General features: G+C 36.2%; 1 protein-coding gene across 22 annotated transcripts in view; it reads right to left on the reverse strand.

The window, feature by feature from the left end:
* The window catches only part of LOC5566784 (phosphatidylinositol 4-phosphate 5-kinase type-1 alpha), a 163,949-nt gene that overhangs the window by 55,396 nt on the left and 94,869 nt on the right, over positions 1-13,684 (reverse strand). For all 22 annotated transcript variants that reach the window (XR_002500869.1, XM_021847182.1, XM_021847178.1 and 19 more), the window contains 4 exons: positions 6,833-7,192; positions 6,625-6,767; positions 5,828-6,002; positions 5,437-5,771 (listed from right to left, as the gene is read on the reverse strand). Coding sequence is in view for 21 of the 22 variants with exons in the window: in XM_021847182.1 (XP_021702874.1) it covers positions 5,437-5,771; positions 5,828-6,002; positions 6,625-6,767; positions 6,833-7,192 (1,013 nt within the window). In the remaining variant the exon portion in view is untranslated. The remainder of the gene's footprint in view (positions 1-5,436; positions 5,772-5,827; positions 6,003-6,624; positions 6,768-6,832; positions 7,193-13,684) is intronic.

Genomic DNA, 13,684 nt, shown 5'->3' on the forward strand with positions numbered 1-13,684 from the left:
ACTCGTATTCTGATTTTTCCAGGAAATATAGAAGGGGTTTCTCCAAGCATTATTCCACCGGTTTGCAAAGGAATAAATATATGTTTTTCTCATAGTATTCTTCAACAAGTCTAGTATGTTTTAAGAAATTCCTTCAATTTTTATTAAATTTCACCAGCAATAATTTCGAAGTTCTTCCAAAGATACTAACGAACATTTCTTCAAGAAATCTATTAAATATTACTACAGGATTCGAGATTCCTCAATTAATATTCTCTTGGGATTGTTTCAGGAATCCTCTGCGATATTTTTCCAATAGTTAAACTGCTGTTTTTAATTTTACAGGCTTTGGAAAATTCAACGATTATTGACACACGAGACATAATTTCATCCCATTTATCCACCTGCATTCATACAACACGCATGACATTTAACGTTCATGGAAGATAACGAGCCATGAACGAAAACAAGACAGACACACACCACCCATTGCTGGGCGCCGATCAACGTGTGTCAATACTTCGCTGATACATTCTCTTTCTGATCAAGGAACAGAGGCGAATATTTTTCATTTCCTGTGCTATATTTGCAACCATTGGATTATCCAGTAGATCCAATAGAATCAAGTTGTTCAAGGTTGCATTACCAGAAAATATGAAAGTTATCATCAATTTTATGCAAAACATAAATCATCCGATTGGCTCGTTACCGGTATAGTCCGCGAGAGTTGCTGCTCTTGGACGCTCTCTCGTCACATACCAAACGAGAGAGTGAATAGCAACATTCATAGGGCTCTCCGAATGCGAAGGGCCACCAACTGTTATGGTTCATATTACATTATTCGGATCAAAATCTAAACACTGGTATTTTACCAATATATCTGAATGCATTTCAGAAGGAATCTTCTAGAAGTTCTTCCAAGATTTCTACTTGAATTTAGTTAGAATTTCTCAAAAGACTCTTCTGAAGTCTTGTGTTTCTGTTCTTTCAATAACACGTACAAAGAAATTTGAAAAGATTCCTCGAACTCAGAAAATCTCTGGTCTTAGCTTTGGAGTCCTCCTTAACACTTCAAAAATATTTCACTGCAGGACTACTGACATAATCTTGTAGTTTTGTGGTGGACTGTAGCGACTGAGTGTCTTGAAAATAGGAACTCTAGAGACCTTTTCCCTGAAAAAGAGACAAAGTAGAGAACAAACCCGAACCAGAATGAGACCAATCAGGAATAAAAAAAGCGAAACCTAACAGGAGCCAGGCGATAAAAATGTTGATTCCTCATAAAATTAGTTTAGGGTTTATTCTGAGAATATCTTTATTTTGTTTTTTTTTTTTTATTCCTCTTATTTATTGACGTAGCAATACGATAAATAATACTGCTCGTATAACTGTATGCATCTTTCAATGATTTTCTCAAGGAATTTCATCAGAAAGTATTTCAGGTATTTGCCCAAAGATTCTGATATTACTTCCGAAGAATTTTCTCGGATTAGGATAGATGGAAACATTTCTTTATTTGAGAGATTCGCAGCCCGAGGCTAGCTCATCTCTTAAATTCCTTCTGGAGTTCATTTAGTGATTATTTTCCAGGGAATCCCTTCGAAAAAATTCCTAAGAAATTCGTCCAAAAAATATGTTTTGGATACCTCAAGAATACAATCTGTTTTTTTTTTAATATAATCACAAAAATTAACTACGAGATCATCATACTTGTATTTTTCAAGAAAGCCCTATCCGGTTATTCTTCCATCAATTTCCCAAGGACCTTCTCCAAAACTTCCGTTTAGAATTTCATCAAACATTTAACTCTATATTTCCCAAAAAATGCCTCCAGAACTTTCTTACAAAATTATCCTTATTAATTTCTTTTAGATTTCAACTAGGACAATAACAATATCTCCAGGAATTACTCAGAGATTTCAGTAGGAATTTCTACATTAGGACAAAGATTTGTCCAAGTATTCTCCCAGGATTTTTTCCAGGCATTTCCCCATGGAAATGTTTGGATTCTTTTCAGAAATTTGAGAAAATGTTCAAAAAAGTAATCTCTGATGAAATTTGTGTAAGTTCTTAAATAACCCTTGATAAACAATGGTTGCTAGAAAATCTTATAGATCCTTTGGGAAATTTTTGAAAGATCTCCTATAGTAACAACTGAAAAAAATGGGTTGAAGGCTTAGTGGAAAAATATTTGGAGAAAGTCCTAGGATAGTGTTTGGAAAAAAAAATCTCAGTAATCAATAATTTGCTACTGGAGATAGTAACGTTGAAGCACTCGAGAATTTCCTGGCGTAAATTCTGGAGAAATTTCTCAAGATATTTTGCAACAGAGTTCACTGCAAACTATATAAGAAAAAAAGAGATTTTAGAGACGGTTCTGGTTAAAAAAATAAAGACTGTAGAGACCCTTCATCAAAATTGAAGAGACTTGCATTTAAATAAAGGCTAAGTCTCTAAAAAGAGGCGTTCTACCAGCCCGTCAATTGATAAATTGATTGTTTCGACATTTTAAATTGGAAGTTGTTTGAATTCCAGATTACTTTCCCAAGCTCACTTTTCAAATTTCGAATAATTTCAACATTCGCGCATGAAAATATATGGATACATTACTTATCAAATTTAGAGATAATCATGAATATCAATCATGTCTTGGGAAGTCGATAAAATTTCATACCCGAAATGATCCACACTAAACAGATCAAGGAGCGTTTTGTTAGCGGCGCAGACGAAGGTTTTTTGGATTTTTGACGCGAATAACCTTTGTCGTGAACATATTCTACCATGAATTACTGTCGCAAAGAAATTTTCCTGATTTCCCTGAAAATCTTCAAGCTTTCCCAGCCTAAATTCTCAACTCCTTAAAAGCGATATAAATGAATCCTAGTGCAATTCCAGGAAAAAATATTCAATAAACTATGAAAAATGCATGAAGCAATATTTGGAAAAAATGCTGAAGTAATTCCAAAAACAATTTCTATAAGCTCGGGCATTAACCATGTCGGAACTCCCAAAATTCCTACGAGAATTTCTTCTGAATTCGGATATTTCGTATATTTTTAGGATTTTCTCGGGAATTTTCCCATTATAACTACTATGTACTATTATACTACTCATAACTATGAACGATTCTTCCTAGTTTATTTTTCATGGTTATTTATAATAATTATTTTCATGACGCTTATTTTTCCTGGAATTTTCCAAAAATTTTATCAAAACCCCAAAATTTAAAATATTTTTAGAAGTTGCTGCAGGAATTTCTCCAAGCATTTATCCAAGAACCGCTCCAATAATTCCTTCTGGAATTATTCATACGTTCATACGGTGGTCAAGGATTTCTGAAACTACTCTAAGGAATCTTTCAAGCATTAATATTAGGTTCCCTTCAGGAATCTTTCAGTGATTCTGCCACGAGCTCTCATGGGTTTCTTTTGAAATTTCTCTAGAGATTCCTCCAAAAATTACTTAAATATAGGATACTTGCATTTTTTCAAAGTAATTTATGTAGAATTAATCGTTTCGGGATTTCGAGATTCTACTGAAATTTCTTGAGAGAATTCTAAATAAATTCTTTCGAAAGTTTCTCTAACGAATTTTACAAGAATTTCTTCATGGATTCATTCAAAAAATTGTTAAAATATTTGTATACAGATTCCTCCAGAAACTTCACCAAAGACTTTTCTTCGAGATCCAACGAACAGATTCAAACATTTTTTTTTAGGTTATTCAAATAGATTGATTTTAGCTTAGCTTACTGACTACACATATCAATGGTTGCTATTCCGTGATTGACCGAAGTCAGTGAAAATGCACAAGGAATCAACTAGGAGTTCGGCTGGGATTGGCCATAATCTTCATCAGTGTGCATAATTCAGTGCCTCTATTTATACAGGGTCAATGACGGCGCCGGCCACGTCCTTGCAGTCAGGTGGGATTGGAGGAAGGGATGTTAGTGTGTAACCTTTGCTATTTGGAGACCGTGTTTGCCTCTGCATCTCCACAAAGGTTACTGGGAGGGATGTTTGTTAATGGGAAGGATCGTTGGATCACAGGATTCACTTTGATCAGCGATTAGACCATGATAAATAATTATTTGTGAGATATAAACATGCTTATATGTAAATATAATATTTTCATTTGATATGAACAATTTCTATGCAGAGCAAAATTATGCCGACACTTGAGGTGACGAACCATTTAAAGTTTGTTGAACAAATACCTAAATGTAAAATTCCTACATCTGTCAGGACGAAATCCGTCATTCTTGACTGAGCAGCAACAATCCACTTTCAGCCTCACTCTTTTGCTCGGCTATATAAAAGCACTTAGAGAAAGTAGGCGCGCGACCCGAGAGGGAAAACAACTGACGACTGCTCGGGCTTTCTTGACGCACTACCCAGGAGCAAGCGTCAAGGTTGAAAGATCAAAAGGAACTAATCAAACGCGGCACTTTTTCACTTTACTCGACCGACGCGCGACATGTTTGATCTTGCCCTCATCGCCCGCCCTCACAGGAGCAAGCGTCAAGGTCGAAAGATCAAGCACTACTAACGGACTGCGCACTTTTTCACCTCTAACTACCGACGCGCGACATGTAATTCAAATAGATTGATTTTCTAGCGGAAATCCTTCAAAATTAAAAGTCTTAAGAGTTCTATATTCATGCTTAAATTCTGTAAAGATTCTTTCAACTTATTCTTCACAGACTGCTGGGAGAATGATTCCAAATATTCTTATGAGGGTTCCTCCTGGTTTTAATGGTATTTCTTACTTGAGACACTTAGGGAATTTCACTAGGTATTTTCTCGCCATCGTTTGACAAAGATCTATAAAGAAATCGAAGGACTGTTTGATTGGGGTATCATCAGTAATTTTCCCACTATTTTGCACGGCATTTAATGGTTAATCGACTGATCTAATTAAAAAGAGAAGTAAACGTAACCGAAAGACAATTCAGTTATAAAAAAAACACATGTAACATCGTTAAATTCAGTTTGAGAAACGCTGATTTACACACTGTTTACAGATTTGCAATGATAGATTGTGGAAAGGTTATTGGATCTGAGAGCAACGTTACCAATCAATCTATTCATCCCATCTACCTTGATTGTGTTGAATGTACAAGATATGCAGGTTTTGTGTGTTCCTTGTAATTTAGTGTGGGTGCACAGTATGGTAAGAAAATTACTCTCATTCAAAGCAGCTCTTCATGCTTTGAAACCAACGCACAAGCACATCAATGTAATTACACGTCATCTTCAGCCATCAGAAACTGCATTTCCAGTAAAAACTCAAACGTGATATTAGCGAAACTAAGTAACGGAAGTCCTTCATTTGAACACAAGCACAGATCGTACGCCGTAACGCATCAACACACACCAAAGCTCGTCTGATGGCTGAACACAGGAGTAGGTACTAGAGCAAACATCAACGCACTTCGCCCCATCGCCCAACGCTTACCTGCTTCGGTTCAGGGCCGTCGTTCGTTGTTCTTCCCGTTCCTGGACCATGTACTGGTCGGCTTCCGGTGCGTCCTCGTAGTCGGATTCCCCCTCGGATTTGGCTTTGGCGGCCGCTTCCTGTTTCTCCTTGAGCGCCTGGTCCAGGTTGTGCACCCCCACCAGCAGCGAGTAGTCCATGATTTTGAACGATTCCAGCACCCGACAGTCGCGCTGGATGGTTTTGATCAGGGCATTGCACGTGTCCGCCTCCAGGAAGATACCGTTCGGGTGGTGCTCCATAAAGTCCAGATCCTTGTAGGTGGGCGACGGTTTCAGACGTTCCGCTTTGTTGGCCTGTGCGGGGGAAAAGAGTTATTCGGATGCACTTTTATTAGGGGGATTTGTCTTACCTTCCGTTTATAGGTCGACCCTTTCAGATCGTACTTTAAATGCATCTTCACGTATGATGGTAGCAAATTGTTCATGGCCACTAATCGAACGTTTTTACTATTGCACTGGTAGCAGTACAGGCCGAAAAATTTCGGCAACAACGTGCGGGGGTTTTGATTTAGATTCATGTAATATCTAAAAATGAAGGGAGAAGCCGTTGGTTACATTCTTCTGAAAGATAGCACAGTTCGACAAAAAAAGTCGATCTGAATGCTCAGAGACGTTTCACCGTTTTATCAAAATCAACATTTGCCTAACATGCCAAGTCTCTAGATCGTCACAGTAAATAGTTATATAGTGACGCCACCTATGCGAACGATTTACGAACTATGGTTCACTTTGTTACAAAAATAATCCGAACACACCAAATGCCGGAAATGCTTCGTTACCGAGTTATTATTTTGTTCCGCCAGATTGCGACTCTGGCCTATAGTGCATTGGAATTCATGTTTGAAACATAATATGACACATAGTATCGGGTTATTTAATAATTTAGATATTGTAATAGATAAATTGTCTAAAAACCGTCCTGAGTCAAACACAAGCATTCCAAAAACGCTGTTATTTTTTTCCATTTTAAGGCGCTTTTAAGCCCGGGTGATAATTTGTCTCTGTGATCGACTTTATTTTTTGTCGAACTGTGTAATTCAATCACATTTCCCAATTTGTGCGTAGGAGTGCAGAACGCTCCCAAAATATCGACAAGGGTGCGTGGGAATAAAACCAATATTAGTTCCGCGACAGAGCAAGAACCTACCCTGGTAACAGTTTTTGCAGAAATTCACCCTCCTTATGCTGTACAGTCTTGATAATGAACTCGTCATCGTCGGTTAGATAGAATATAGATCCGGACGCACCCGGATTCGAGAGTTCCCGCAGTGGGGCTGAACACATTGACATCTGAAATGGGGAAAAAATCGTTTAATGGTCTATTTTAATACAGAGCCCCTATTTCGCCAACTCACCATGAAATCATCCGGCTGAATGCCGAACAGGTCCCGAAAGTACCTAAACGCTATGGGAGCATAGATTTTGAACTTGAACTCGCTAAAATGGTGCGCCGGGGTCATGCTGGAGCCCTCCGGGGGAAACGATATCGTCTCCAGTTCCCAAAAGTCCATCATCAGCAGATCCCGGCGGGGTTTCGAGGCCAGGCTTCCCACCGTGTGCTGAATGCCCAGCTGGATCGAGCCCATAATCTGGGTGGTTTGGATCTTCTTGTAGGTAATTTCGCCGCCCTCGCCCACCCGCCGATGACCAATTTTGCGCTCCTTGTCCGATTTGGGCCTGTGCGGCCGCGAGGCCAAAGGCTGGTCCGCTGACATCTGTGCAATTAAAGAAGGGAAAGCAAGTATTAGCGATAATTGTAACATCCGACCTGGCTTGTATTTATTGGCGTAACTCTAGTGGACACATTTTCCAGGTGGCAATCATTAACACACCCTGAAAGCCATTAGGACTCCCGTTTGCTAGTTCTGCACGCCAAAGGAAATACCAATCGCATGAATATTTTATCATCCCTTCGTCACCTTTGAATCTAGCAGTGGAAATACGCTATTCCCTCTAACCTAAATGCATTTCATTAGCTAATAATAAATGAGACCTCCCGTGACGCGACTACTTAGGAGGAAGGGTGACACGGGTTCGCATATAATTCATTCTATTTGCCGCTTGGGTTTGATAAGGAAACAAACAGAATCCTACCTCCGGGAGCAGAAAACAGAGATGCAATTCAAACAAACCACTTCGACGTAAGGAGAGCAGCATCGATTGCAGAGGATGGTGCTCTAACTGCGTTGCAGTGCTGTTCTGGCTAATAATCATTTGCTGTGGGCGCCATGGGTGTAGTCAGAGGGGTCAAAGAGGAAGGGGGGCGGCTGTTCTTCTTGGGGATCTCTAAAATCTCAGTAAGTTGCCATAGATTTTACCAGAAATCAGCCAAATGTTTCTTTAAGAATCCGCAACAGATTTTTTAAGAATTCTGGCAAAAATTCTTCACGAAAATCCTCAATGCCTGTTATGCAAAACTGTTATTGAAATTGAAATAAATCATCCAGGTATTCGTCAAAAAACTGTTAGAAATCTAAAAAAAAAACATTAGTGATCCAAGTGTATTTTAGTATAATTATTCTATAACATTCTCAAATATTATAACAGGGATCGTTTTAAAAATTGCAACAGGAAGTTATTCCACACAAAGTCATCGCCCTCAGAATTTTCCCAGAATTTCTGCAAAAAAAATCACAGGAGAGAGCTTAAGAAATTAATCAAACAATTGTTATAGATACCAACACTAAAAATCCCTTCATGGAAAACTCAAAGAATTTTTGTTAAGGTTTTTTTTGTAAACAATCTACAAAGTCCTGAAACCCAATTATTCGTATTGTACTGATATCATGGCCTTCAAGAATTCTTCTACATATTCTTTAAATATTTCTTGTCGGACTTAATTCTTAAACTCTTTGAGGAAATAAAACTGGAATTCACTTTGGGAATCAGGGCTAGTAGTGGTCAGACAGCAATATTATAATGTCTTTAGTGATTACAAATATCAAAACAGTGACTTCACAATGGCAAATAATTAAAATGAAATGCGTTAAAAATATATCGTTGAACAAACAAAATGTTTTTGTGGTCATTTTCCCACGACGATACATGTTGCTTTGAATAGCTAGTTCTCATAAAATATGTCACCGATTTACAATTGGTATTAATCATCATCATTATATATTTAACATCGAAAAGCTAAAATTGGCCAACAAAGTTCAAACAAATCAAATCAAACAATATGTTACTTCAAACCTCATAACAAACAACGATTTACCTCCATATAATACAAAACAAAACAAATTAGAAAATTAAGGTAAGGAAAGGAAAGTGGGTGGCAGCGTTTTATGGGACATCTGATTGCAAACTGATTCAATTTTGAATTCTAATGGTTGTTTAATTCGGTTGAACTAAATAAATTTTAGGAAGGATCAGTAAAATTGGTCGAAGAATATTAAGCAAAAAATTAATTCAAAGAATTTGCCTAAAATCCAAAAAAAAAACGTCAGTAATGCGAATTTTTGGAAAAATTCTTGGGAGGAAAATTGTTGATGAAAAATATGAAAGCAAGATACTGGAGAAGTTCATAGCATAGTTATATAATGAGAGTAAAACATTTCAGAAATTTTCTAGAGTGCAGAATTGATTTAAAATTGTATGCTAATCCACGTACGAATAAGTGACACAATGCAATTGTTAAAGAATTTGTAAATGAATTTCTGATGAAAATCATGAAATTAATTCTCACAAGATTACACAGCGTAACAAAAATGCCATTTTTGCGTTTCTCAAGGATCAAATTATGTGTCTCTAGTAGAGTTGGGGCTGCTGAATCTGATGCCGTTCTCAGAAATGTTCCAGCACGTCACAATTTTTAGTTACAGGTCGCCAAAGTTGCATAAAACACTGTTTTTATTGATGTTTACAAAAAAATTAAACAATGATTTATTTTGGGATCTACTCCACCAAACATGTAAAATAGGACTTTAACTTTCATTTCAGATATAATTTGGTTGAAATTGCACGGTTAAATTTAGGTTAAATCGATTTTTTCAACATAATTACAGTCTCCATACAAAATTCTTCGTTTCTCTTATATGGCAAAATACAATACTTTTCTAAACCAACAAAAATAAACTTTTGAGCATCAGAAGTATTATGTACTTTGTTAAGCAAATAAATTAGCATACAAGCTGGTAAACTTGCATGCAAGTTGGCTGAAATAGTCAAATTTAGCATTTTCAACAGCTAATAACTCAAAAACTAGACGTGCCATGATATTTCTGAAAATGGCAATGGATTCAGCAATACTTAATTAGGTAAATATCGGTAGATTGGTGCTTGAGACAAAACCGTGTTCCGCAGTGTTATGGAACGAATTTCGTGTACAACTCCTGAAGATTTTGCTTTGAATTCTACACAAATTACTGGCGTAAATTCAAAAAGAACTGTGTGTTAGAAATCTCAACCGGCTTTGCAAAAAAAAAATCGTGACCTCCACTACAATTCCGTTTTACAAAAAAAAAATAACCTAAAATTTCTCCATAATCTTTACAATTCCTAAGCAATTCCATCCTTTCATTCCATTTTTCTCTGATTTCTAGGTTAAAAATTATTTCTTAAAAACAATGAAAATCTCTAACACATTAAGGTATTGATGAATGAATCATATTCATATTATCGATTTTGTCACTTTCAGATTACGAAAATAGTGATTTTAGTTACTTCAAAACAGTGACTTTTTAGTGACCAGGTCAAAAATAGTAAAATAGTGACCAGGTCAAAAATAGTGACCATGTCACTAAAGAGTGACTCGGTACCAGCCCTGTCGGATAATGGGATTTTACAAAAATTACTTTCAGACATATTTCAAAGATTTTATGAAAGTATTTTAAGTCATTCCTTAATTTTTGTATGTTTCAGAAATTTAATAAATTCATTGAAAAATCTCAGGCCGCTTTCAGGATCCGGGAAATCAAGATCTCTTAAAGTTTTTTAGAAAGTTTGCCACATTATTTCTTACTGAATATTTCAGAGATTCTTCCTTCTCCTCAGATTCTACACGGATTTTTTTCCAGCATTTTATTCTTTTTTAAATAAATAATTGAGAAACAAATCTTCAAAGAATTCATCCAACATTTGCTCAAGTAAGCAATCACGGTAGTTGAAACGTTTTCACACGAGCGGTCAAATGAATGTACGGAAGAAAAAATGTCAAATGAATGCAGCTGATCACGATAGCGTCGCCAGAAGACGGTACGGTTTTGTTTATTTCAATTTTTTTCGTAAAAAGAACTGGTTTGACTGATTGTGTGTCACATTCGACAAAACAAGCAATATTAAAGTACAGTCAACTCTCCCGTACTCGATGTTCCGTATCTCGATATCGAGTTAGAGAATCATAGTAAAAGTTGTTTTTCATGGCTACCTCGATGGTCTCTTGGATTGCAATTACACTTGTTTTGTGTTCTGTAAATCGATGGTTCCTTCAATATCGAGTTACTGAGAGTAGACTGTTTTATTGTTGTTTATGATTAAACATTTTTGGTACCTATGCGAAATTTCTGATTGAAGAATCCTAGAGAAATATGTTCAGATATGTTTCTACTCAGGTAACCAGTAATCAGTTAAAAAAGCATTTATTTAGCAATATATGCAGTGCTTTTACTATTTCATGGCAGCTATAGCAGTGAGACTATGGAATGCTATTAGAAGATTGATTTACGGCTTTCATAAATGCTTATTGGTTACCTGGGTAAGATTGTTCAATTATTCGACCAGAATATTTCCCAGGAAATCATTTTATCGGTGATTTGCCATTTTTATTTAAATTTCTTGACGTGTATGTGTAGAAATTTCTGCAGAAATTCTTTCTTATATTCTTTTCTTATATATAAGTTGAGAAAAGAAGAAGGAAAGAAGAGAGAATTGCTCTTGAGGACATGTTGTTTTGGAGGTTTGTCGGGATGTTCTCTAAGGCTGCTTTTTGAGATTCTTCTAAAAATTAAGTTATTTTTCCATGAGCTCCCCGAGAAATTTCTGTAAGGATTTATCTGAAAATTTGCACAGCGATTCCAAAAAAAATTATTTAGGAATTCCGTAAACAAATCCTTGCCTGAGGAAATTTAGCCAGGAATTCTGCAGGATGTGAAACTAAAGAAAATTTAACGATCTGTCAGATTTTTTTGGTAGCTGGAGGTTTCTTGGATGCTATTAAGCCGTAAAGGCCTGAGTGATAGAAAAAATACTGAAACTCTCACCACTCAGCGAATACTTAACGGATTTCAACTATTTTTTGTCAGAATACTCGTACGCATATCTAGTTTCTAAAAGTGGCCAAAGGATTTCGGAAATGTTCCTGTGGTCGGAATTATTCCGATGAGTCTTTGGGTCAGGTCGAGTGACAAGCATACTGTGCTTCTGTGCCCCTGCAGGTGAGCAAATTTCAAGTCACAGATAATTTCCGGAATCGGCTTTAATGTGGCCACTATATCATAGAATTAAAAAAAAAACTCATCAGCGTAAACCTTTTGAGAAACGATTGAATTGGATAACCATGATACCTGCATTTGATTGACCCTACAAATGACCATTTTCAGGTCCCAAGACGCCTCAAATTTACGATAAAGTGACCAATTTGTATCTAAACATCTGTGCCAAACTTATAGGAACGCATTTTAGTGAACTATTATTTATAACCGGTTAGAGTAATTCCTCCAACTAGGTATTGGGAAGTTTTCAAAGATTGTCCGTTTCGCATGAAATTCGCGAATGAATTTTAGGGGTTGTTTGCCGTCCTCCCTTGATGGAAATCGTGAATTCGCCCTTGGTTGTCGCGCTGTAAACGCGTTCCATTCCAATAATAATGTACGGAATTATTACAATCTCAAAATTATGCATACAGCACCGCGAGTACGGAGCGATAACGGTCCAATAATAATGTCGTTGAAATGGGAAAAGTACGCACTTAGATAACTGGGATTACTTTTTAAGCGCTGTCAGGCGGTAGAAAAGAAAAAAATGATAACAAAAATCAGACCATTAGAATTTATCGTAATTATCAAAATATCGTCTTCTTTACAACGTTAGTTTGGTGTTTCATGCAAATGAACGAACAAGAATATAATCAACTATGAATTCTATCAAAATGAAATATATGGTTGGATGTGAAAACAGAGGCAGGCTGAATAAAAAGGTATTTAAGTTTTTAGAGAAGAATTATATATTTTAACATAAGTTATTCAACTTTATTAAAGCTTCATAGAAGTATTAGAATTTATTATGTGATGCCTGAATGTCAATGTCAACTCTAGAAACGTAGCATCACTCAACAATCAGAAACACACATTCAACGATGACTGACTCGCATCCAGTGTGCAGATTTGTAAATAGACGCATATACTAGTTGCTGCTGTTTGTACATCATGAAATATCAACTATGGAAACCGCTGGATTCTGGAAGTCAATCTCGCAATACGATACATATTTACAAATCAATATGGTTTTTCAATAGATGAAATCATTATGGATCTGAATGGCCAATCGTCTGAGTAGGATAATGGGAGAAAATACTTCCCATACCCAGATGGCATACCACCGATGGTTCTACAACATAAAATCGATTCCCAGTTGTGGAATGAGAATGCATCGTCGTCGGTCATGTCGTCCTGTTGTTTTTTCACACACAATTCGCTAGTAAGAGAGATGGTCTCAAGCCTTTGAACACACACACAATCCGTTATTCTAGAACATATTGCGGAACGGCTGATGTAACGATTGGTTTTAATGATTATTGAAACTGCAGCTAACTGCAAATCGGAATCGTTTTGTTGGAAGTTTGTTTGAGGGAATAGAAATCCGTCCCCGACCAGTGGATAACAACCAAATTGTAACACAATTATACCAAGATTTGTTACAAATAACAAATTTTGTTTCATTTTTGTTAGAATTACGTTGAGTTGATGGAGGAAATTATAGAATAATTAAAACAAAATCAGTTATAACAATAAAGGCTGTTTCAAACATGTTTCGATTCACACATATTTATAACACAATGTGTTATAAAAAATAAGAACCATTGCTTATGACAAATTTTGTTAGAATTCAGTTTTGGAAAATAACAAATTGAGTTATATGTTTGTTTGATTTGAAATACAATGAGTTACATTTTTGTTTAAATTATAACATATTTTGTTTTAATTTTGTGTTATAGGAAATTGTGTTATATTTTTTGTTATTTTAACTACTAAAAAAGCCAAAATTATAACACA

The sequence above is a fragment of the Aedes aegypti genome, chromosome 2 (genome assembly GCF_002204515.2).
Source record: "Aedes aegypti strain LVP_AGWG chromosome 2, AaegL5.0 Primary Assembly, whole genome shotgun sequence".
Lineage (NCBI taxonomy): Eukaryota > Metazoa > Arthropoda > Insecta > Diptera > Culicidae > Aedes > Aedes aegypti.